Source organism: Struthio camelus, chromosome 1 (assembly GCF_040807025.1).
Source record: "Struthio camelus isolate bStrCam1 chromosome 1, bStrCam1.hap1, whole genome shotgun sequence".
NCBI lineage: Eukaryota > Metazoa > Chordata > Aves > Struthioniformes > Struthionidae > Struthio > Struthio camelus.
Genome location: NC_090942.1, coordinates 206,309,074 through 206,335,910, shown reverse-complemented (window position 1 = coordinate 206,335,910; position 26,837 = coordinate 206,309,074). Strand labels below are relative to the sequence as shown.

Below are 26,837 nucleotides of genomic sequence, written 5' to 3'. Positions count from 1 at the left end.
CTGCTTTTCAGTGATCCTCATGCTAACAGTTAGCTCTTTGCTATTCTTTTGCACATAGGCAGTAACAGTCATAGAATGGATATGCTATATAGCTGGACACGATGAAGTCCTTCAAAAGAATAGAAGTTGCAAATAATAGGAGTGGCTCTTGTTTTTTAAAGCGATTAATAAAGACTATCATTAAAATCAGACAAAACGAAGCACCTGAGTGCAAAATGATTGGAGTGCTGGAGAAGGTCTGAATTTTCCCTCAGAGTAGACTAACAAAACCTGCAATTTCCCAGAAACCTGGAGAAACATGCTGCGATACAGATCAGCTTCTCTCAGTTTGCATTTCCTGGACGAACTGAGGTTTGGCATCAGGAACTGAAAATCTCTTCAAGTCGAGGGAACTGTCTCCAGGGCTTAATTTGCCTCACCATCCCCCAAGAAAGCTCTCCAGAAAATGTACCAGGCTTCTCCTCAGATGTGCAGTCATGAACGCTCACCAAACGAGTAATGCTACTCTAATGCTTGTAAGCGCATAAAACTAAAGCACCCTTGTTGGCATGTTGGTCAGTTTTTAGTCAAAATATCTCTTTATGCAAGTGTTTCTTTTGTGGCATTGTTTCTGGGTTTTTTTTTTTTAAACACAAATAAATTTTTCATTTCAAGTTATCCAGCCTGAAATAGGATATTATACACCTTTCAGAGGCTGATTTAGATATTAGGTAAGAGGAGAAGTTGCTAGGATACCACGGATTGAGCAAGGAGCATTACACTAACACAGCAGCTTTTCACATACTGCTGATGAGAATGCCTGCATCAGCAGTCATCTTTTCATAATTTAAAACAAAACATATACCCTTTTATTGCTTACGTAAAACACACTTGCTGAGGACCACTACATCTAACATTAATTATGTTAGATAATACACAATCTGAATTAAAAGCAGGGTGTTGAAGATGGTTATGCACATAACACTTGCAAAACTACTCCTTTTCTGCTACTTCTTTACTGTATGTAAAGAATTGCTGCTCCACTAGAAATCAATAAAAAGAATATATTCAGGCAAATGTTGACACTTTCACTCTACTTGTGTTCTGGGCCCTTTTCCTCTTCAGTATCCTCACTAAGGAGTCAGATTCATGCTTATTAATATTTACCACTCAGCAAGTAGAGATTAGAGGTTCATATCAAAATCAGGCTTTCATTGTTCTATTCATCATGATCATAGGTATTTAAATAGACAACACATAAAAACTAATGCAGCTGTAAAGTCACGTGGCTTAGACATGCTACCAAAAAAATGGTTCTACTTGCAAAATATTGATTGTTACCTACACTGTAAACATGGGAAGTTGTGGTATAGAAAGTCTGGATAACAGATATAAAATTGAAACGGAAAAGCTGTAGCAGAACAAAGATTTGAACTTGTGTTTCAGCCCAGTTCCTACCAGCAGGATCATTCACCCTTTTGATGATATTCAGAAAATATCCATTCAAATATTTCATTATAAAATAGACACTGAAAACACGTCAGATAAATACAGACTAAAATAGCTTTCTTTCCTCCATTTAAAAGGGAGCTACAGTGACCAGTTCAGACGTAGTTGTCTACATTGCCAATGTCTGAAATTAGATGAGCTTAAATCCCACCCCACGTCTAGAGCACAGCTCCCAGACCGCAGCAAACAGAGCTGGCGAACAGATGCAGCAGTTTGTGCAGCAGTTCACACAGAAGGGTGCCAGAAGGCAAAGAAGGCACCTCTCCATTTTGCACAGTGGTGTGTCCTTCCCCGGGGCATGGTCATGACACACCGCAGAGCACGTTCCCCAGTGGCTGCGGGAGGTGCTGCATTGGCTGTGTCTGAGGCTTCAACCCAGACAGACCCTCAGACAGCAGATGCAGCTCTGCAGGTATCAGGCTGCAGGGAGTGCCTGGGGCCTCTCCGTGGGGCCTGGGCTGACAGTCAGCTCTCCTGTGTGAGGTGTGCTGTGGTTGACCAGTTGCATCTCCAGATAAAGGAGTTATGGGAGGAAGTTAGTAGGCTGCGTAGCATTCGAGAAGATGACAGGGTATTCTGGGAGACTGTGCAGCTCCAGGAGCCCCCACCCCCCACCGCAGTGGAGTTGTCGGAGGGCTCAGCACTGTGTGTAAAGGTGCATCGTAACGCTGTTGAAGAGGGCTGGAAGCTGGTGACCTCTTGTAGAAGGAGAAAGGCTCTTGCTCCTCCTCAAGACTTACCCTTGAAGAACAAGTTTAGCGCCCTCCAAGCCGAGGAGGAGCTGGGCAAGGCTCCAAGGGAGGCAACTGGCCTGGCAGACCCTGTGCCGTGCAGGAACCCCCGGAAGAAGCGGCGAGTGATTGTTGTGGGTGACTCCCTGCTGCAGGGGACAGAGGCACCTATCTGCCGACCTGACCTCTTGTCCAGAGAGGTTTGCTGCCTGCCAGGGGCTCGAAGAACAGATGTCCTGGAAAGACTGCCAAGGCTTGTCCATGCATCAGACTACTACCCTCTGCTGATCTTCCATGTGGGTGCTAATGACATGAAAGGCAAATTGGAAACCATCAAACAGGACTTCAGAGCTCTGGGAATGGTGGTGAAGGGCCTGGGAGCCCAGGTCATTTTCTCCTCAATCTTGCCTGTGAGGGGAAAGGACGGGAGAAGGAGTAGACGAGTTTTCCAAGTTAACAGCTGGCTGCGCCGCTGGTATTGGCAGCAGGGCTTTGGTTTCTATGACCATGAGACCCTGTTTGAAGATCAACAGCTGATGGGGAGCAATGGGATCCGCCTTACCAAGCAGGGCAAAGAGGGGCCAATCTTTGCCAACAGATTGGCCCAGCCTGGTAATGAGGGCTTTAAACTAGGCAAGATGGGGGAAGGGGAGTGGTATAGAGGCAGGGGGAGTCAGTAAAACACCGCTCAAGTCAGGATGCCTCCAGCAGGTGCATACAGCCAGGGGAGACAGCATGGAACATGGCAATGGAGGATCCTCTTGGGCCTCTCCAGAGAAGCTTGCATGCTTGACTGGCTCTCTGAACTGCCTGTATTGACCTACTTAGGGGAATCTCCTGGGGTAGGGCCCTAGAAGGAAGAGGGGTCCAAGAAAGCTGGTTCATATTCAAGCATCACCTCCTCCAGGCTCAAGATCAGTGCATCCCTCTGAGGAAGCAGTCCAGCAAAGCGGGCAGGAGACCTGCATGGATGAGCAAGGAGCTCCTGACAAAACTCCAACAGAAGAAGGAAGTACACAGGCTGTGGCAAAGGGGACAGGCCACTTGGGAGGAATACAGGGACGTTGTCAGAGTCTGCAGGGATGCGACAAGGAAGGCTAAGGCCCAGTTGGAATTAGATCTGGCAAGGGATGTCAAGGACAACAAGCAAGGCTTCTTCAAATACATCAATAGCAAAAGGAAGACTAGGGAAAACGTGGGCCCGCTGCTGAGTGGGGCGGGTGCCCTGGTGACGAAGGATACAGAGAAGGCAGAGTTATTGAATGCTGCCTTTGCTTCAGCCTTCACTGCTAAGGCCAGTCCTGAGGAATTCCAGACCTTGGAGACAAGAGAGGAAGGCTGGAGAAAGGAAGACTCTCCCTTGGTGGAGGAGGATCAGGTTAGAGGTCTTTTGTCCAAACCTGACATCCATAAATCCATGGGCCCCGATGGGATACATCCGCAAGTGCTGAGGGAGCTGGCGGATGTTATTGCTAGGCCACTCTCCACCATCTTGGAAAGGTCCTGGAGATCAGGAGAGGTGCCTGAGGACTGGAAGAAAGCCAATGTCACCCCAGTCTTCCAAAAGGGCAAGAAGGAGGAGCCAGGAAACTACAGGCCTGCCAGTCTCAGGCCTCACCTCCATCCCTGGAAAGGTGATGGAGCAGCTCCTCCTGCAGGTCCTCTCTAAGCATCTGGAGGACAAGAAGGTGATCCGGAGTAGTCAGCACGGATTCACCAAAGGGAAATCATGCTTGACCAATCTGATAGCCTTCTATGACGGAATGACTGGCTGGGGAGATGAGGGGAGAGCAGTGGATGTTGTCTGCCTGGACTTGAGCAAGGCTTTTGACACTGTCTCCCATCACATCCTCCGAGGTAAACTCAGGAAGTGTGGGTTGGATGAGTGGACGGTGAGGTGGATTGAGAACTGGCTGGATGGCTGAGCTCAGAGGGTTGTGGTGAATGGCGCAGAGTCAAGTTGGAGGCCTGTGGCTAGTGGTGTCCCCCCGGGGTCAATCCTGCATCCAGTCTTGTTCAATATATTCATCAATGACCTGGAGGAAGGGACAGAGTGCACCCTCAGCAAGTTTGCTGATGATACTAAACTGGGAGGAGAGGCTGACACACCAGAGGGCTGTGCTGCCCTTCAGAGGGACCTGGACAGGCTGGAGAGGTGGGCGGAGAGGAACCTCCTGAAGTTCAACAAAGGCAAGTGCAAGGTCCTGCACCTAGGCAGGAATAATCCCAGGCACCAGGACAGGCTGGGGGCTGAGCTGCTGGAAAGTAGCTCTGCCGAGAAGGACCTGGGAGTGCTGGTGGACAACAAGTTAAACATGAGCCAGCAGCGTGCCCTTGTGGCCCAGAAGGCCAATGGTCTCCTGGGGTGCGTTAAGCAGAGTGTTGCCAGCAGGTGGAGGGAGGTGATCCTGCCCCTCTATTCAGCCCTGGGGAGGCCTCACCTGGAGTCGAGTGCTGGGCTCCCCAGTACAAGAGAGACGTGGCACTACCGGAGAGAGTCCAGCGGAGGGCTTCAAAGATGATTAGAGGGCTGGAGCACCTCTCCTCTGAAGAAAAACTGCAAGAGATGGGCCTGTTCAGCCTGGAGAAGAGAAGACTGAAATCTGATCAATGTGTACAAGTATCTGAAGGGAGGGCCTCAAGAGGCTGAGACCAGTCTCTTGTCCGTGGTGCCCAGTGACAACACAAGAGGCAACAGGTACAAACTGAAACACAGGAAGTTCCATCTGAACCTGAGAAAAAACTTCTTCACTGTGAGGGTGACTGAGCACGGGCACAGGTTTCCCAGAGAGGTTATGGAGTCTCCTTTCCTGGAGATATTCAAACCCGCCTGGACGCAATCCTGGGAAATATGCTCTAGGTGACTCTGCTTGAGCAGGAGGGTTGGACTAGATGATGTCCCTTCCAACCTCAACTATTCTGTGATTCTGTAATGTACCATATAAACAGCTGATAATAATTTCTTCCTGTTTAATCAAGTCTTATCCAACCATTGTGAGTGAAGGGGAGGGAGAAAATGGAGTACTCTGTTGTTAACTGCCGAGATCAGAAGAGTCCATATTTTTAAGAATTATGTTTTGAAAAATTTGTTTTGGATGGAGTGAAGCAATCAATTAACTTTTTCAAAATTGCTACTAGAGTATCCTAAAGAATGAACTCAGGATTTAGTCACAGCAGCTCATGAAAGCTGTCAAAGTTATTTAAAAGAGAGTTGGGCATGAGGAAAACTGCCCTCTGATTTCACGTTATTTTCAAACATCCAAATACTAATGTAGATTTTTCTATATAGGAAAAAGGCAAACTGTATCAGCATCCCATATTCAACCCAGCTGGTAAAGAGTCAGGGGATGGGCATTGTTCTTGGAAGAATGAACCATGGATAGGAATTAAGGTCAAAATACTATCAAAATACTGCACTTTTTTTGCCATCCATATCAACACCACAGGGTTCTTTAAGCTTCAGGCGGACTGATTCATGTGGGGCATTTGTTAATGTGAATCTGTGGCAGGGTGGACATCCTCACAGTTTTGAAGCAATGTAAGTGAAAAACTGGCAGCTAATGAAAATAGGGATCACTCTGTAGAACTCAGTATTGGCTGGAAATTAAAGTTATGCAAACTCAATTTAGAAATAATGCACGTGTTTGAACTGTACAGATCACTGACATCACCACCAAGAAAAATTATGCATGCGTTGCCATTTGTAGGAGGATTCGTTTGATGAAGTGTAGAAATTTACAGCGTAGATATCCAAACTTAGGCGAGATCCATGGACTTCCCTTATGAACCACTGAGAAAAATACATATTTTTAGGGCATGATTCATCTTATTCTAGAGTAGACATTTAAACTAGGACAGACTACAGTAGACTTTCTAAAAGTCTTTACTGCTGTAGTTTTACAGGGTACATATCTAGGTGAGAGGAATCCTAAGCTTGATATATTTCAAATCAGATCTAGATGCCTCTCTAAAAGATAAGCTTTTTTAAACACTAGTTATTAGGCTCGAGACAAAGGTAACAATAATATTTTATGGCGTTTGTTACCCGGCAGGGGATATTAAACAATATTATCATTCCTCCTGTCTTAAAATCTGTCATAGCTAAGACTGAAGACAGGAAAGCTCTCACCCACTGAGGACCTTCTCAATGCCTCTACTTTCAGGTTAAGTTATGATGAACTGACTTTTTCTTCTGAATTCCATGGAGCTTCATTAAGACTTTTGGTGAAATATTTGATTTTTCCTAGAACTCCCTTCTTTGCAAGTATTTTTCTTCTGCACTCTTTATAGTTTATTTTTAATAGGTTTTCTTAGGCAGTAATTGCAACCATAGGGCATTTTCTGAAAAATAATGTCAGTAAAAATGAAAACAGTCACAACTGACTGTGGCTGTCAAAGTAAAATATACACCTTTAAAGCTTCCCTCTGATTGCAGTAACCATTCTCAAGGATGGAGGTGATCTGGAAGGCAGCTTATCCAATGTGTGACAAGGTAGCTAGAATTTATTAATAGGCTATATTCTTTGGATAAATATAGAAATTGCCAAACAATCTAGAAAATATATTTTAATAAGATTAATTTAATACCTATTTAAAACAGTCACTTATCAAAACCGAAAATATTATCTCGTCAGATATCTTCAGTAAACATTTGTCTTTTTATATTTATTCTGTCTTCCTGAAATGTCCATATGAGTTTTTCAAAATTTTTCATCAAGATCAACATTCTAAATTTTCTTCACAAAGTTATATTTTTGAATATGTTGAAATTTTTCAACAATCATATAAATGTTTTATTTTTTCATTTTTTCAAATTTTCATCAAAACCTTAGATACCTACAAATGAAAATATTTCATCTAAAACGTAAAATATTTTTATCTGAACATTGTGTTGCCATACTTCATGGAACTATTCTAGCTTAGTTGCCTTGTGTCCACATTCTGCTTTCTGGACAGAGACACTCATCTGGATAAAATCTCTCTTGATTCACCATACACAAAGACTTCAATGAATGTAGCTCAAGTTATGCTCTGGTTAATAGATATAGAAGTGTGAGAACTCAGAGGAATATAATTTCATTTTTCTCAAGGAGCATCACAGCAGCATCTATGAATTTAAATTTTTCAAAGTTTAGCTCTTTTATGTTACGTTTTAAACCTTCAAAACTAGTCCTTGATTTTTTGCCAGAAGAAAGAAGGGTTTTCATGGACAGAAGCCTCATTTTCTAACAGAGAAGAAGAATTACAGTCTAAAAAGCACAATTCAATCATGGTATAAATCATCCCATGGGAAGTCTGTCTGGCCTTCTCATCTAGCTACATATGGCTTTTATTATGTGCTTTAGACAATGTTGAATGCTGTTCTACATAATTCCGTCATTTTCTTTGAAAACAAAAAGTCTGTGTTATGGGAAAAACAATTTAACTGGATACACAGTAGAGTAAATACATATAATGAAAACAATGTGTAATCTGAGCCCTTGAAAAGAAAGGCATGTGTGTGTCATCATGGATTTTCTCCCCCCCAGAATCTCCATCTTCTACCTAAACACAACCTATTCCAAATGCTAACAGCTATAAGGTCAATACTGCATCGAAAGAAGCACAACAGAGTGGAACGTTAAAATGGTACAAAAAGACATGTGTTTTTCCACCTCCTGTTACTCTTTGGTACCAGTCTAGGGGAAGGAACTGGAGCTGAGTGAGAAGGAAGCGCATTATGAGTGAGAAGGAGCAGGCAGTCCACACGCTCTTCTGTTAGCAACTATTTAGAAAAGAAATATGTGGCCCCCCAGAACAACAGAGCCCTGAGTGCATCTACATTAGCGTTTTAGTTCAGATCAGGAGCACACTTTTGAAGTCAATTTCTCAACTGCCCTCACGTAATGTGCTTTTAGATCATAGCATGGAGCAGCCCTGGAGCACGTGAACTGTTTTCAGACTAAACTGAATTGGAAGAAGGGGTCCAGGAGTGTATCTAATACCCTTCTGCCACAAATAGGCATGCAATGCATTAGATTAGGCTACAGCTAGTTCAAAGTAAAAAAAAAAAAAAAAAAAAAAAGCCCTGAAATGGATGTGTGGATGCCAGGTGCCCAGCCACCAACCGTTTTGGTCTACAGATCTGCTTGTGTTGGTCTGCTCTGCTTGCTAAAGTAGGCATAGTTTAAATGATTGTTGAGGGGCACCAGTGAAGTATATGTCCATAAAATAGCCTGTAATATCTTAATAGAATTCCAAACTCTCCTAACACTAAACAGATTTCTGCCAATAGAATATGGTGGAATTAATCAGGCCAATTGTACCACTGACTAGCTGAGAAAAAGAGAGCAGAGAGATTACCTTAATAGGGCTCCCATCTGGTGTGAGAACCTCTTCTGAAAGCTCCATCATCTTCAGCGCCATCAGGGCAATGGCTTTAGCATGACTAAGGCTTTTCTTATGCAGCCCTGCTGCAACACAGTATGCATCACCTATTGTTTCCACCTGCAGCAATCAGACAAATCAAATGTTAAAGTATGATAATGAGCAGAGATCGCTACCATTAGTTATCTGCAATCAAATAACATTGCTTAAAAACATGTGAGCAAAACATCCATATAGTAAGCAATTAGACAAGGGAGCATAATTACCTGAGTTTGCAAACAGGTGCAGTCAAAACCTGACATGTGACTGCACAGGGGTTTATCACCATTATAACCAAAGAAGATCATTATATCTAGAACAATGTAAGCCATCAACTGAGACATGACAACATTTTCCCATTGCAGTAATATAGAAAATTCTATTTTCCTACATGAGAAATTGCTTGCAGCTTTGGTTGGCACTATCCTGGTTGAGAGCTTTGCTCTTGGGTAAGAAATGTGCTACATGTTTATAATTCACAATTATTATTTGCCTGCTAGAAAAGCACATTAAGAGGAGAATTACAAGAGGCAAAATGTCACCACAAAAAGAGTGAAGAGTCTATGACTTCTCATTGGGAGGTGGCTTTTCCTGGGATGAGGAGAATTTAAAAATAGATATTACTGTTACGGACTTCTGACTGCATCTATCTCTGTTATTTTCAAATAGGAAATGCTGTTTCTCTCTCTTGTGCAGGCTACCTGAGTGTGAATTCCCTATCTTCAGGCATGAAGTTCAGCAGACTGTTCCCTCTGCTCTCTTCCAACAGGCCTTACCTCTCCCTCACCCTTAATTTGCTTTAAGGAAAGCTATCCCTCAGGAGGAAGTAGGAGAAAAGAAATTACTGAAGCCCTCTGGCCCTGGATAAAGGTAGCGTGAGAAACACTGAAGACCTAAGCTTCTGCAGCATTATTGACAGCGTTATGCTTTGCAGTCTACCTACCCACACATCTGCAGCATATAGTCCCTGAAAAAATTCCCAAGCAGACTCAGCCCTCAAGCTTTACTTTGGTTTTGACTACTTAACTAATCTGGCTTTCACCCTGCCCACAACACTGCAGGAATGGAAGAAAAGGCAGAGATTAGTATGAGAAGAAAGCGTGCACTGAGCAAGGAGTCATCCAGGGAGACAATAAGGCTGATTCTTCTCTCCACGGGGACTCTGCTAATGTTAGTTGACCTGAACATTCTCAGGTTAATTTTCAGTTCTGACAAATAGAAATGGATGCAAGATCTCCAAAAGTAAGCATTATATTTAAATGTACCCAGAATAGAAGTCTGAAACAGCAGTGTGAGCAAAAGGTTCCCAGTGTTCAACTTGCAGAAGCTGCCACCAGCCCACTGTCAAGTCTGTCTTCTTCACCTTTCCTGGTCATTGTGCTGAAGAAGGTTATACACAGGAAACTCAAGACAACTTGAAGAGTACAGGACAAGCAGAGACAGCTGCCAAAGCTCCTTCTTCATGTGTGGAAACTCCTAATAGTGCTTGCATACAGAAAAGCCATGCAAGTGCAATCAATTCTTCTATCTGTCTGACTGTTCAACCCCATTCACTTCTCAGGATCTTTGTCCATGGGAAGCAGAGAAACTGCCAGCTCCCTGGAGTTTAGGTCTTCTTTGTGCACACAAATAGATGGGCTAGAACAGGGTGAAAAACATAGAAACTGGGGAAGAAAAGGCATGACCACAAAGAGAAAAAGCAGCAGATGTTAAAAGAGGTACTCTGGATGGAGAAGAAGCACACAGTCAAAAATCCTCACTTCAGAGAGAATAAGGGGAAATTCAAACATCTGGACATTGTCCTCCTTAACACTGTTAAGTGTTATGAGCATAGCCAGTTTAAATATAAATGAAAGGATTTCTATAAAAAGAGCTGATGCTATGCCATTAAATACAAAAATGAAATCCAAATTCTGTTCTTTGTTGCATGAGTTAATTTCAGAATGACTTTTCCAAGTTAGTGACATTACACCGTCATCAGCAAATACAGATTTGTGACCACACGCTATTCCCGTAATGTTCAGACAAACCTATTTATTTTGTTAGCATCTTCCCCCTTGGAAATTTCCACAGCTGTATAAATGAATTTAAGGGCTAAATTGCACGCACTGAATAAAGTAGCATCATCAGAGTTTCACTGTGCATGTCTGCGTACTACTTGGAAAACGGGATTCAAGCTGCATCGAGATAATCTTATTCTGAAAATAAATATGATAATAATACCGCTGTAGGACACCTTTTAAAATGTTTGTCACCATTAAGTTCTTCTGACAGTAACACTGAAGTGTGATGAACCAGGTGAATGATTAGGACTGTTCTGACTGACCTGGTAGCTGAAGCTGGACATTGTAAGTACAGATAAGATTGTCTAATACTTTGCATTCTATGACCCTGTTTTCCGCCACTAAGATTTTCCCAAACTAACCATTTAATTTGAAATTTCCATGCTGGGTGTCTCCATCAAATTTTATCTTGGTTCAGTTTTCCTTCAAAATAAGATTTGGCAACATTTCCGAATTTCTGTGTTTTCTTCCCCCAACTCTTTTTTAAGAAGCTCCAGGACTTCTTAAAATTTCCTGATTCAGGTTGTTCATGACACCTTTTGTTTGGTCCTGTCATATGAGGATGGTAAAATAGAAATTATAATGACAGTATTATATAATATAATATATATAATTTGGAATTCACTTTATATATATATGTATGTATGTATGTATGTATGTATGTATGTATGTATGTATGTATGTATGTTCAGAATATATAATATAATTCAGAATTTCAGGGTGGACTGTCAGTGAGTCGGAGGCTCTCAGGGAAGATGGAGATTTTTCTCCTCATAGCTGAGGAGCAACACTGGGACCAGAAAAACAAAGCTCTGCTCATGGCTCAGTCCAAATTTCCTGCTAAATTTCCAGAAATCACTGTGCGCACCGAAGAGTAACTTATTCCATAAGTATTCAAGTAAATGAGTATTAAATAGATTAATATCTGTCACTTGGGCAACTCCAAGGGGTCTCTTATAACTACTAGTGGCTAAGCTGAACTGAAAGTTCAGTTAAGTGCTTAACTGAAAAATTGGAAGTTTCAGCTCAGCGATGTCCCATGCGGTATAAAGTTCAGGTGTTGATTCAGTGACAGTTCAGAAGGGAAAGTGTGGTATATTGGAGTAACAGCTCTGCTCCTGTACCCTTCCTTGTGAATGAATGAATGGGCACCAAGCATTAGCACCAAGCATTATGTATATGAACTTGGAAAAGTTAATGAAGTATCACACTTCATTTCACAGGCTGCCTCATGTAGGGGAAAAAACCTGCAATGGCAAGTTTGGAGATTTTCATCTAACGTACTCAGGAATCCCGATACTCTAAGGAATCTTGCTAGCACCTTTTTCAAAGCACTACTTGAAAATAAATATCAAAAATGTAATCACAGGGGTCACTCCTGTGACCTGTCTGATGTGAAATTCCTACTGCAATCACAAAAATTAAATCCACTGTAAGAAGCAGCTGGAGGGAGAAATGACTGTAGTTGTAGTCCTGCCTCTCTCAGCAGGTTTCCTATAAAAGCTTAATAGATCATTTGGATTAAAATTCTTACAGTTGAGTACTTGTCACCGTCTTTATTTAAGAACAGGAAAATAAGTGTGTGCGTGTGTGCGTGTGTGTACGCATGCACACACATGCGTGTTTGCTTTTTTAATGGGTTAAGTTATACTCACTTCAAGAAGGCTAACAATGGCTGCTTTGCTCAATATTAAAACTAACTAGATAGATACAAAAGAAAGGATCTGAAAATTCAAAAATCACTATCTTCTTTCAGGAAGAAAATCTACCTTTAACAGCTTGTCCCTTGTAGATCCTTTAACTTCTTCTGAAGAGTACTTGTGTACTATTGTTCCCTTCTCCGAAGTACTCAGAAGGCTGTGCGGGTATTTATCTCACTCCTGAGGGTTACAATATCTATTGTACCCATTTAACCTAAAATAATTCATGCCAGTATTTAGACTGCTAAACTCTGTTATGCAAAACAAATACATAATTTGAAAATAAAAAGAAGCTGCCTTATTTTCACTATAGATGTAAAAACAGTTGAAGTATTGTTTCTAACTCAAAGTGTCAACCACAAATAAAAGCCCTTAATGCATGTTGCACAAGTGCTTTTTAGTCTGAGTTGGCTGTCCTTCTGAGATAAAATTAACTGCTAACGGAGTCCTTCTCAAGCCAACTCCATGCAAGGGACATTAATCCTTCAGCATCTTTCTAATATAAATATCCAGCAAACACAGATTTTTTTTTTCTTACAAGGCACCAGAAAAAATGTATAGAGCAATTCAATATTCAAGGACTACAGGATGTTCCTGGATATCTTTATGCTATACGCAGGTGAGCAAATGTGGACAGCATTACTTTGGACAGTAAAAACATAAGTATTGTGCAATGTGGATGCTCTTTCTTGAGCAAAGGAAATCTTTAAGTGGCACTTGTATGAGGAAAAATATATTATGCTGTTCAAAGGCTATATAGCTTATTATATTAACGTGTAAATTATTGATATAGCCATATCACACCTATAGAGTTTAAAACTCAGGGCCTATTTACACCACATTGTTTAATTTTGGTATGCTACATGATCTATACCTCACCAGATGGTGTGAAAAGGTGATCTAGGTTTTATCTTTACATGCTTTCACTCCTTGCACCACTCTGAGCTGAACCAATCTGTTCAAGCAAAACTACAGTATCCCAAACTTCCTCTCTAACCTACAAAGAATGACCACCAAGGGTTCACACCTGAGACTGGCACAAAGGTATGTCTGTTTTCTTCAGCTTGCTTTCTCCTGCTCTGCTAGTGGAAATAAGAAAAAATACTGGTGTAAGAGTTCCTCCAGCAGCTTCATGATCTTCCCTTTTCTCAGACCCTGGGTCAATTCAGCAAGGGATTTCAGAATTTGCCAAGTTCTAATAGAGTTACTAAATATAGATATTCTTCAGCCCTTTCCATGTCTTTCATTTCTTATCGTACTTGTATAGACTAAGAGACACTTTTTGAAATTCGTTTACATTCCTAAATGCATCAAATCCTGCTCACGGTCTTACATGTTTCTGTTATTTTAATCACCAGAAATATTTATTTCTGCTTAAGTATGTGTTCGTAGTCTTAGTAGTTTTGAATTGGCAGAAAACTCAGAATATTAAACAGTTTTTCTACACTCCACACCCTGTTTACAGCCACAGAATATAAAGTGTATATACTATATTTAGCTGAAGGGAAGCTAAACACTAAAGTGCTTCTTATCACTTATGAGCAATCTGCCAATAGCTTGAAACAGCTCTCCAACTGCTGGGAGATATTCTATAAAGTTTCAGTTTATAATATTGAAATAATAACAAACGGCATTTGCAATTACAGCAATTTCCTCTTAAAGAGCTTGAGAGTGAATATATAGAAATAAGAAGCAGGGGAAGGGGCAATGGCTTAGCTAATCATAGTTGAATGCTCTTCCCCTTCCTTTTACTTCACTTTTTTCACTGATAAAAATAATTCTTCTGGTTTGCTTCTTTGTTTGTCTGCCTGTTTTCCACAGAAGAGTGTTATTCTCCATCTTAAAATACTGGCTTTTTCTTTTGTCTGTTGTCTATGTATGTCCCCCCTCTCCTCATCAAATACAGACATACTCTTCTAGGTGTGTACAATGTGTGCTGATTAATTAATCTTTTCAAAATATAATATGTGAAAAGATCATTTGTAATTTTACAGAGTAAATTTATCTGCCTTTTCTGTCAAAATCTCTGCTTCTTTCCTAATAGCATTATTAAGCCTCTCATCAATTTTGCAGATGATGGCAAACTGGGGGAGGCAGTCCATATGCACGAGGGCAGGACTGCTATCCAGAGAGACCTGGACAGGCTGCAGGAATGGGCCAACAGAAACCTCATGAAATGCAACAAGGACAAATGCAATCTCCTGCACCTGGGATGGAAGAACCTCTACAAAAACATTGGGGTCTGACTGCCTGGGGAGCAGCTCTGCGGAAAAGGCCTGGGGGTCCCAGTGGGCAGTAAGCTGGATGTGAGCTGGCAGCATGCCCTGGCAGCAAAGGCCAACAGCACTCTGGGCTGCATGAATAGGGGCAGAGCCAGAGATCAAGGAAGAGATTAGCCCCCTCTACTCAGCACTCATTAGACCACATTTAGGCTACATCCAGTTTTAGGCCCCCCAGTAAAAGGAAGACATGGATAAACTCAAGCAAGTTCAGGTGAAGGCAACCGAGATTGTTGGGGCTGGAGCACTTGCCCTGTGAAGAAAGGCTGGGGGAGCTGGGCTTGTTCAGCCTGGAGCAGCAACAGCTTCAGAGGCACCTGACAGCAACCCCCAGTGCCTACGGGGAGGTTATTGGAGAGACTGAGCCAGGCCTCAGCTGGATCGAGCCCTGAGCAACCCAGTCTGACCTCAGAGCTGACTCTCGTTTGAGCAGGAGGCTGGACCACAGACCTCCTGGGGGCTCTCCTAACCTGAACTACCTGTGATCCTATGCCTCTATTACTGGTGATTATCCACATTTCAGTTTTGCAATTTGTACAGAAATACAAACTAGGATTATCACTGAAAATAGACAGTGAAGTAGCTCTGTTTTTCCTGTCTATATATCTAAGTCCTAGATTTGAGTTCTTTTCTTCAGCAGCAAAGCCCTGATGAACAGAATGTCATTAAAAGAAGTTCTCTGTGATATTGCATCACAACCTTAGTGACATATGCCAGAGGGAGCTAAGTGTCTATAGAAGCTTGTATCTAGTTCTCTCCATAATTATATAGATCAAAATATAAAAGAAGAATTTCTGGAATATATTTTAAATATTTAATATGGTTGCCCTGGAAGACCATGAAGCCCCATGATGAAAGACCTAGAGCCCAGACACAGGCTGAGATGACAGCAATCATGGGAGAGATTCACAAAAGTAAGAAACAATGAAAGAGTCAAGTCTCTGTTCCTTGTGTCTCTCAAAAGACATTCTTCATGAGCTAAAATACTGTGTTAAATTCCTACAATATTTTTATCTCAAAAGAAAAACAGCATGCAGCCTGTTTTAATATGCAGTTCCAGCTCAATAAAATGTTAAATGAGGATATGGCAAGAAAAGCAATTTCTGAACTATATTACACACAAGAATGATGAAAATTTATTGTCTGTATAGGCCTAAGTACTACACACTTTGCTTCTAGAAAGTTGAGATGCCAGCATCCTTTACGGGCTAGGAAAGAAGGAAGCCTGTGGAACTTAGGACCAGACATCACTCAGATAGAAAGAATTTTGCAAGCTTTTTTGAAGAACAATCAAATAGTTCTGTAGTAAGAGCGAATTTTTGTAGATACATCAGCAAATACATTGATAAAGAATATAATACTTGTTTTCAGGGCATAAATTTCAAATTGAAAAGGTTACAAAGAAGTCTGCCATATGTACCTGATATTTCATAATAAGCTAATACTCCTGTGCTTCTTCCTCTTAAAGTTCCCATGCTCACAACTGTCAAAGACAGACCATTATAATGCACTAGTTATGGCAGTTCCTACCGTTATCCAAACTTTAATTAGATAATACTCTGTGTCTCCAACGTATCTATTAGCTACATTCATAATGTAATGATAATCTGAAATTTCAGTTGTCCAAATGTTTTCTGTCTTCCCTGACATTTAGCTAATTGAGGTTATACCATAGTCACTGAGTTTTTCCCTTCAGTACTGTATCTTTAACTCCAGGAAGAAAAATCTGCTACACAAATTACACTGGAAAAATTAAAGCTACAAATTGTCCACATTCTCTGATATGTTCATAGCATAGCATTTAAACTGCCCAAGGAAATATTAAGTAATAGTAAAACTTATTTTTTTTTTATTTTTCCCCTCTTGGCAATTGCACTAACAAAATCTGGGGGGATGGGAGGGGAGGTGTTCTTTTGTGACCTAATTTCCCATGTGTTCCTATGTATCCATTTCTCAGTAAATCCTACTCCTGTTCTGATTATCACTTTCCCTTAGTTCCAGGATAGGAGAGAGAAAGAGAGAGACAGAAAGAGAGAAACAGTAAGAGACAGAAAGATAATGAGACAGAAAGAAAGAAAAAGAAAGAGAGAAAGAGAGAAAGAAAAAGAGAAAGAGAGAGATACAGAGGGAAGGGAGGAAGGAAGGAAGGAAAAGAAAGAAAGGAAAAAAGAGAAAGAAAGGAGAGAAAGAGAGAGAGAGAAAGGGAGAGAGAAAGAAAGGAAGAAGAAGGAAGGAAGAAAGAAAAAAGAAAAAAGAAAAGAAAGAAAAAAGGAAAGAAAGAAAGACAGAAAAAGAGAAAGAAGGGAGGGAAGGAGGAAGGCAGGGAGGGAATGAATACTTGCAATATTTCTGTATATTTTAAAAAATATAACTTCACTGCTCAGCTGAGCCACAGGTAGGCACATCGCTTAAAGCTGCAGCAACATTTCCCCAGTGATCACCTAGCAGATTAGTTTCTGCCAGAATGTCAGCCTTTCTTTATCTTTCTCTAGTGATTGTCAATAAAATTACCACCTCAGTTTCCTTGGTCGATGAAATGCTGTTTATTTTACTCTTCTTAGCTGAAAGTGAACACCATAGTGAAGGACTCTTGAATACTCTGTTGCCTCTTACAGCGAAATTCTGCATGTTATTGATTGTTTCAGTAGCAGCGAGCAATACATAGTTCTTTGCACAGAGATCATCAGACCGCTTTGCAAAACTCATGGAAAGTCTAGCCTTGAACTAATCAGTAAAGTATTCTAAGGGACCATATGGAGAGACAGCACAATCCTCATGCTCAGTGGTAATGGGAGTTCTTCCAGTGCCAATATAACATGATGCAGCTAAGTCCTGAAAGAAATAATTTGGGTTGATGCTGACTCCAGGAGAGAAATTAAAATGCAACAGAACTTCATTTTTCTCAATTGAAAACCACTCCAGGCATTAAATAATATAATACAAGTAAATTAAAAATAAAGTAGATTAAGAGAGGTACAGATGGTAAAAGCAGGGAAGAAGTAATATTTCAAGCACATCTAGGATAGATTGCAAGTTGAGAAGGTGAAGACTATATGGGTGAGATTCATCTCACCTAATTAGAGGCATATATAATATAGTCACCTGAATCTGCGTAAGTCACTCTCAGTTCTTTTTATAATCAATGGACAGAAATGGGAATTCTGGCATGCAATTGCTAACCACCTTCTTTGGAATAAGAAGAACCTCACACTAAAAACGATTCATGCTCACTCTACAGAAGCATATTTTCCTCTGTTCACTGTGAGGATAGTCTAAATGATTAGTTCTGTATTGTAAATAGTATAGTTTCACCTTCTCTGTCTCAGAACTGCAAGACAGTTCTCATGAGACCATGCGACGAGGCAGAAAAGTAGAAAGAACACGGAGGGTAACACAGGCAGAAGAATTTTTGAAGTAGAACAGAGCAAATTCTGGGAAACTAAACAGTCCTTCAGGAAAACTGATTTCTAGACAGATAGATGAACCAGCAGAAAACCTTCCTACACTCCATCTGTCAAGCTCCCTTCCACTCTTGAGAGATAAATCTAGGTTCAGAACAGTGTTTACTGGAGAATATGAAGTTTAAAAAATTCCTATTATTACATTAACAGCAAAATCAATGACCTTTAGCTTACTAATTTTGCTTTGAAGATCTGGAAATAGTTCCTCAACGGACAAAGTATAAGAAAAAGGTGTGTCCCTGGCTATATCTTAGTCAGTGTGTTCCATGTACACTCTTATCTGTGATTTAGTGGACCACATCTTAGCTTCCTTCACATCTAGACTTCCACGGAAACGAGCAAGTTCATATAAAAGGAGATGGTTTCTTAAGTCTCATCCCAGCATGGAGCCAAGATTCAGGATGGAAGTGCACATGGAACTGGACTGCGGGAAGTGTTCTTAAGTACTAAAGGTACAGACCTCTGTCTTTCCAAATTTTTCATTATCCTGTTTACCCACTCATTCCATCTGCAAGACCAGAGTACATGATACCTCAAAACTATGTATTTCTTTTAAGAATGCCGGAATGTCTTCCTTCTAAAGAAATATAGCAAAATTTAGCCTTAAGACAAAATTTTTGCAAGTTTAACTCTCTATAAGAAACCTTTGAAGTCATTAGTATCTCCCAATGGCCTTTGCTTTTATCTGTTCTCTGCCCTAAGTTGAAGAGCAGAAAAATTATGAAAAGGCCTTGATATATGATAAAGTAGTTCTCCAGGCTTATCATTTGGGGCTTCATTATTCCTACTCAGGATTTCTAATTCAGCAGCAAACAAGATACATTTTTATCAGGTATGGGACAAAGACTGAAGAAAAGGGGATTGTCTCCTTTCTAGTTTTATATTTTTAGTTTCTAGAGGTCAGCAGTCTCAGCATTCAGCACAAGGAGCAATTTATTTCACTTCATAGTCTACCTCAAGGTGTCATTGACATATCTCATATTCCTTTCTACCCAAATTCTTCTCCTAAATACATTTTTGCATCTCAGTAATTACCTTACAGTTCTGTCACTAGGGATGACGTTCTACCATTCCGTGATTCAGGATTCACACCAGCCAGCTTTGGTCACACAAAAATTAAGCATATAATTTAAGCTACTCATCTATACTCTTTCTAGAGTCAATGAAGAGAAAAATGGATTTCCAGGGCATGATTTACCTCATCCTAAAGCCTGGAAATACCGTTTTTTTACCCATTAACTATAGCAGGACCCAAATGTCCTAGTATAGATGGCTAAAATTTGGTAAGGCAAATCTTCACTTACTTGACTGCTTCCACACCCAGCCTGTGGCTTGATATACAAGACCCCTTCCCATGTTGCCATCAAAAGGCTTTTTTTGAGAAAAGGCCAAGGACTAGGTTTATCTGACCCATAATGGCCAAAAACTGGGAAGGCTTAGTCTGTGAAGCTTTTTTTCAAAAGACTCTGGGTGAGGCATGATCTCCTCATTCACCACTTGCCCCATGCCTTGGCGCGCACACTACAGAATGCATGCTCCTGCTCCCAGGAAGCACCCAGGCACAGGAAAGAGTTTGCATGGGTGTATTGACTGTTACTGCCACGATATCTGTCTGTCAGCAGCAGCAGCAAGACCCTGTTTAGTCTACAAAATCATGCATTTTGGCATGCCCATTTTGGCACACAGGTCAGAGGTTTCATGAATCATAAATGGGGGGCAGAGGTGAAGCATTTTGGGCAGCCTGTGGTGAAAAGACAAGAACAAGCCACTTACTTAATTTGAAATAGAAATAGAAATTCAAAGGAAAAAATGCTTAAGTGGCACGCTGGAGAGAAACTGGATGGGTTATTCCACTGAGAGGTGATGTGGGCCCTCTACTGCTGAGAGCACTGTTAGCGCAGTGCAAAAAAGCCTCCTCTGAACATGCTCTAAGTATACTCGACCTTGAGGTCTCTTATAGACCTACATTTCTATATGTCTACGTAACAAAGGGAAAATATTGACGTTTTTCAAACTAACTGAAACTAGTTTGTTTTTTGATAGTGTATGAATATAAATTAAAGCTTAGATTTGTTTGCATTTTGAAGTATTCTATATTCTTTTCTACTGCACAGATTTGGCAGAAAAGCTTTGAAATACAGTTGAGCTGTGCAAAGCTGAAGTTTAGAAACATCTGTCAGATTAAAATACTTAGGGGTTGTGGTGTTTTGCCAGAAATGAATTCTACATGTTGGACATAGTATTATTTATAAGTCCTCAAAGTCCTTACGGTACTATAAAAAAACTTCCTGTGACATTTCAAAGAAGAATTCGAGTATAAGACTGTTTAAACAGCTCTAAGTATCTCTTTCAGTTTCTGCCTTAGCGTTTAGGTCTCTCAGCTTCTGCCTCTCAACTTTTCAAAATTACCTCCTAAGTAGTCAAACCTTGCACCTAAGTTTCAAGGTATCTCTGCAACGCTTTTATGATGCCGCACTCTGCTTTTGAATATAGTTCAGAGGCACTCGGCATATGAAAACCCCTCCCATGTGAGTAGGAATGGATTCCAAGTGTCTGTCTACCGAAGCTCAGAAATCTGTTCATCTGGTAAGGCTAACTTTTAAAAGAAATGTCTTACTACAAATCCCAGCTCCTATCCCGAGAGTCTAATTATGAAGCAATTGCTCTTGCAGGCCTGAGGGCATTTTATTTTTAGCGAGTTTAATGATGCTCCATGCTGGCAAGTTCAGGAGCATTTTGCAGGACGAATTTTATTGAAACTTCTCTGTAACATCTACTTAGCAGTCTTAAGTATAAATCTTTCAATAGCCAATATAAGGAGGCATTCTTTCATTTACACAGTAATACACAGAGTGCTATTTTCCTTAGAAAAGGAAAAGAGACAACTAGTACCTGCTGTGTAGACTAAATAACCAGTATTTTAAAAGGTTTTTTTTCTTTAGTTAAAAGTGATGCGTACTAAATGACTTACTTACAGTTTTCATGATGTCAACATCAAGTTTGCACAAACAGTCATAGAATGCATAGGTCATAATACTTAAATGATTCATCTTTTTTTGTAGGCAAGTATGAAACCACAAAAATCACACCAGATATATATGATGAATACAAAATGTCCCGTCTGGCATTCTACTTTACATCAGGTAGTTGCAATGTTAAACTAAAGGACTGTTTAACAAGATAAGCAATATTAAAACAATTATGCATAACTTAAGATGCACATTTCAGTCTGTTGTGACCGCTCTTCTCCATAAGTCAGAGTGGCCTTAGTTTGCTGTAGCTACTCCTGGCATTAAAACTACTTTTGCACAACAGCATCTTCATCAAGATTACATGAGCTTTCATTTATCTGCCTAAAAATCATATACCAGCGAGTTTATCTTAACTTTCCTGAGTACCCTCCGTATTGATTTAAGAAATTAAGGTCCACCTTATGAATTATATTTGAATGTAAGAAAATGCTGCAACACAGAGGGCTCAAGTACATTAAGGGCCAGCTTGTCCAGGTTGTCCCTTTTATCTTCTCGATTTGAGACAATATTGGACTGGAATGGAAATAAAATGGAAATTAGATGGAAATAGCTTAGGTTGATGGAAAGTGAAATAAATTTTCCCCAATCCCGCAAAGGGATATAGATAATAGAAGGCAGAAAAACTTGAAACAATAAAATAAAAGATTTAGGTATTAATGAATAATTTTGAAAACTGTAGCCTCAGGGAGATTTGCATGCTATGACAGGGCATGCTCTTGCCCACAGTTCCTTCCTTTCCAGCCACTACGTCCGAGATTGGTCATTACCATGGAATGGGAAACCCCAAAAGGGGATGCTCTTCTGGCTCCTGCCCAGAGAAAAAGGCAGGATGTGACCAGGGTTCACACACAAACTCAGGCCTTCAGAAGCATTCCTAGGGCCTGCAGTTTGGACATAGGCTTTAAAGCTCTGAAGTAGCGTGACAGAAAAGGAAGGCAACACTTGAAACAAAAATGTCTTGTTCAGGTAGGAGAAATGTGGAAGGAGAGAGACAAGAGAGACAGAGAGAAAGAAAGAAATACAAAGAGAGTATTTCAGAAGAAGAAATGATATACAGGAGCAGAGGTCCTGGACTCTTTAGAGGATTCTTGAGTGATGAATTACCTAGAGCAGGGTAATACACACAGATGTTTTAGTACTTTGCGCAGATCTGTATGTTTATAAAGTAAAGAGTGGCTCCTCTGGAGCCTGCATGTCTGTTTGCTTCATTTGCACATCTCTCTAGACAGAAAAGGTATAAATCATCCTCAGGGCTGTAGAAAAATACATGTTTAAACTAACAGGAAATCTTGAAACATACTGGAGCTCCTTGATGATGATACACCAGATCTACGAGGGGATTCCAGACAGAAAGAATTTTTTTTTTTTTTACTGAACTCAGGAACATTTCTGAGTTCCCAAGAAAATATAGGCTCCCCAGATTTGTTCTGACTTCATATTGGAGTAAGACACAGTGACGGGCCAGAAAGTAATACACAGACAGAGGGTTCAAGAGGAAACTCAAGGCTACAGCCTGCACAGGGCAAGGAAAATGTGACAGTTCAGTTCTCTGCGGTGGGACCTGAGCAAAGCGGCCTGCTGAAGGGGCAGCTCTACCGGTCAGGGTAGTACAGGGTAGTAGAGATAGGTTCTGTGTGATGGAAACTTTCTTCTATCAACCATTCAAAATTCTCATTGATTTAAACTAACAACAAGAAATAACACCTATTAAACTGGTAATCGCCAAGACTAGACCTATTTGTCTTAAAAAAAGATATCATATTTTATGTATATAATATTGCTCATACAAGAATATCACTATAGCTTACATATTTTAATTAAGTTTAATAATAATCTTCATTCTGAAGCTAAAAGACTTTTAATGCTTCACAAAATGGTCATGTAGTTACATAGAAATTACAAGGTCAAAACTGAGGAAATGATGGAAAGGAGAAAAAATAATGGTCATAGATTTTATAGGAAAAATTGCAAATTACACTTCTTAACTTATTGAATATAAAGCCCGAAAAAACCTCAGAATAGTCTGAAACTCATGACGCCCTGTCATTGCAGTATTCTTTAGTCACTACAGCACCAAGCATTAAGCTTAAGTGTACATATATTTATATGTGTGTGTGTGTGTATATATGTGTGTATATAGATATACATATATATAGGTACATGTCCAAGCACAAGTATCTGTTTCCAAGGAAGGGAGAGTAACAGCACTGAGAAAGGATTGGTATTTTCTACATTTTTAACTAAAAATAAATACTGATTTCTCTAATACATACAAATTTAAAGTGATATTTTTACAAAATACGAATTTAAAATTGGGTTCCTAAAAGCATTATACTACAAACTCAATACAAGCAATTTTTGGAACCAGTGAGTATCAGCTCCTACGGACTACAGGATAGCTTAGACCTCCCACCCTTTTTCAGTCTGAGGTCTTCAGCAGGAGCAAAAATTAAGGCTGTAGGCAGAGCTAGGTGTATATGATCAGAAAATGAGGGGCTGACATACTTACGATATCATTTGGAAAACAAGTGTAAAGTCAGTGAGATGATAATGTTGCCAGGAATAACAGCCCCCTCCCCCAAAAAAACAGGAAAGCTGGTAAAGGATTTTGATGCATACTGTGGCACCACTCAGAGGAAGAAAGGGCATCATTTTAGCCACATAATAAAGCCAAAGAGAAAATAGAAATTTACATAACAAAGTTGAGAATTCCAACTATAAAACTCTTCTGTGGAATTACACTGACTTCATAGCATTTGAGTGAAAATTTTGACAATAAAGATGCACAGCAAAGAAATTTCAGCAGCTGACAGAAGTTCTTTGTCCAAAACACTTAGGACCCCTGCGCTGACTAGAGACAGAATCAGACACGGGAAGTGGTACTCCAGACTTCGGGGGAAACTGCTCAATGAAAATCTACCTTAAAGGAATGCCTTCAAGGATGAATGCTGCACTGCCCAGGGAAAGGACCAAGAAAATAACACCCCCGGGAGCAGATCTCGATCTGCTTGGCCTGGCATTACCCAGCCAGCATACACAGTCATCCAGCCAGCGCCTGCAGGGCCAAAAACCAGCCACACCACATGCTGCCTTTTCTCCATGCTGCAGTTAAAGGATGAGGGACAGAACTGGGGTTGTTTCAGAAAGGAAACCGAGGGGAAATGACCCGAGAAAACAGGCCTACACAGGCACAAAAGACAATAACAAAAAACATGAACAAGGATCCTATGGCAAAGACTTATTACTGGGAGGGAGAAACAGAGGCTGGAAGCTTGAATGTGGAAGATTTCAGTCTGCAGAGGTAAGTCTTAAATGCTAGCCGTGGCTGCAGCATAGCTAAATAGCATATTTAATAAAGAGATGATTTAGCTGTAGAATCCTTTTCCAGTACTAGGCTCATAAACAACAGGCGCTCACATACAGAGAAAAACAGGTTGAAACAAAAGAAACAAACCAGCCAGCCAGTATATGTTTTACCCAAAGCATTTACTTTCAAAATTTGTTGAAATCTTATCTTTCCCAATATATTTGCTCCTGGAGCCGACATTTCTATTTGCATGTCCATAGACAGCAACTTATCAAGGGTCTGCAGGCTTTAGACTTGCATCTACATTGTTTTGATTTGCAAATACTGCTCAAGAGCATCTTTTTTCTCTCATTGCCCAGTTTCAAGCCACATATGATTAGCTCAGAGATCAGGCAGCACCAGTTTCCAAAGGCAGGGCATTGCCAAGTACGTACTCAGTCTTCCTTCATCCTCTCCCTTGAGAGTGCCCCTCTTGTCTCTTTGTCCAAGCTGTATGTAAGCAGATTCTTCCTAAAATTTCTCTCTCTGAAATATAGACTCTTACACACTGCTAGCAATTTCCCCCAGGCTCTTTTACTGTGCATCTCAATCACTGCAATGTCCTTCCTCAGCCTGGACAAAAGTAGTCTGTTACCTCTGGTATTTGTTCAAAATGCTGCTGTAAAGTTCATTTTTTGAGGCCATCGTTTGACTGTGTCATTCATACCTGTGCATCCTTCCACCGGATACCCTTTCCTATTTAATCAATTATAGCTGCTTACTTTCATTTCCTAGACACTTCAAAGTTTCTTTCCTGTTTCAGTCCTTCTCCAAGCATTTCTTACGCTGTATCCAATAGCTCATTAGGCTTGCCCTCCATTTCCTACTTGTTAAATGTGAGCATCTTTATGCTTCTTTCCATGCAATACTTCTCTATAAACATCCCTGAATGAATAGTATGAAACAATTGAAAATTATTACTTTCACTACATTCATTGTCTGAGTCTTAGATTAGAAGCACTGAGGTTCTGAATTCAAAATGCTATGAAGTAAAGCTGGATGAATAATTCATACCATGGAATTTATTTAATGAATTTTGCTTCATTTTCTGTTTACAAAAAGATGAATTTGTTATTCAGAAGCACTCTCCAAATAATCTTTGCAAATTATTCTTGCCATGTTGCTTAAACACAAGCAAATTTGAAAATTGGTCTGTTTAGATTTATATATAGGTCACATGATAAATTTCTGTAGCCTGGTTACAGGAACATAACTTAGAGTCAGGCTACGGCTACAAATACTGGTGACTACAGATTTAAAATTCACTATTTGACAATAATTTCTAAAATAGAAATAGTTGTGGTGGTGAACATTTCTACCAATAAATTTAGCTTCCACAATATCGTCTGACACAAATGAGAGAGACATAAACACAAAAGCTATATTTATTTTAAAATGTAAATGCTTTTTTCCAAAAGAATTGTCATTTTATTTTAAGCCTGGTTCTCTAAGGGAAGGAAGCTTCCACGCCTGAGTTTCTCGTTTTTCTGTAATGCTCAACTGACTCACTTTCACTTAACCCCACAGTAACATTTCTTAGACTCCTGATTAAAAAATATTTGAAAAAAAGACGTGGAAAAAAAAGGTAGGGAGTTCAAAGACATCAACTTCCTACCGGTTCAGAGGAAATCCATCTCTGCATAGCGGGGGGACGGTCGGAACAGGGTCCCCAGCTGCGGGACCGGCTGTAGTGAGCTCTCGCCAGCAGCCTCCGGCTCCGCAATCGGCAAGTGGGGCATACGCCCACATCTCCACACCAGCCACAGCGCCTGCCGGGGGGCTGGAGGCCGCAGAGGGGAGCAGCGGGGTCTGCAGGCACATTCAGGGGGACGGGGGAGCAAAGAGATGGAGGGAAATCTGGGACGAAGGGACCTGAGAGAGCATTATTAAAGTAGTCACTTGCAAAGCCAGTGCAGAAAAAAAGCAGTGGAGAAAGGGTTTGAGAGGTGTAAGACATCCTTCTGCAGAAAAACAGGCTTTGTTCATTCCCCTGCTTGTGGTATTACATAGTAGGGGGTTAATTTTTTGGAGTACTTTTTCCTGTCCTGGATGTATTAATCCTACCTTGCCTATTTCATCAGCTATTATCTTATTTCACTGGTCAGGACAATACTGCTTATGCAGTGGCACACAGTTTGGTGAAAGGCAATAAACCATGATCCAAATGACATAATATTCATGATTTATGTATAAATATTCCTTCTTAGTGTTCTCACAGGGCTCAACCAACCTTCCTTCCAAACAGGTCAGGGAGTTTGAGATACTGCATTTCCTATTCCCATGCAACCGTAGCTTTCAACAAAGAATGCCTTGAATGCCTCAAAACAGTTAA

General features: G+C 40.5%; 1 protein-coding gene across 1 annotated transcript in view; it reads right to left on the bottom strand.

Moving 5' to 3' along the window:
• The window catches only part of GUCY1A2 (guanylate cyclase 1 soluble subunit alpha 2), a 186,386-nt gene that overhangs the window by 64,977 nt on the left and 94,572 nt on the right, over positions 1 to 26,837 (bottom strand). The window contains exon 6 of the mRNA XM_068930349.1: positions 8,562 to 8,705. Coding sequence (XP_068786450.1) covers positions 8,562 to 8,705 — 144 coding nt within the window. The remainder of the gene's footprint in view (positions 1 to 8,561; positions 8,706 to 26,837) is intronic.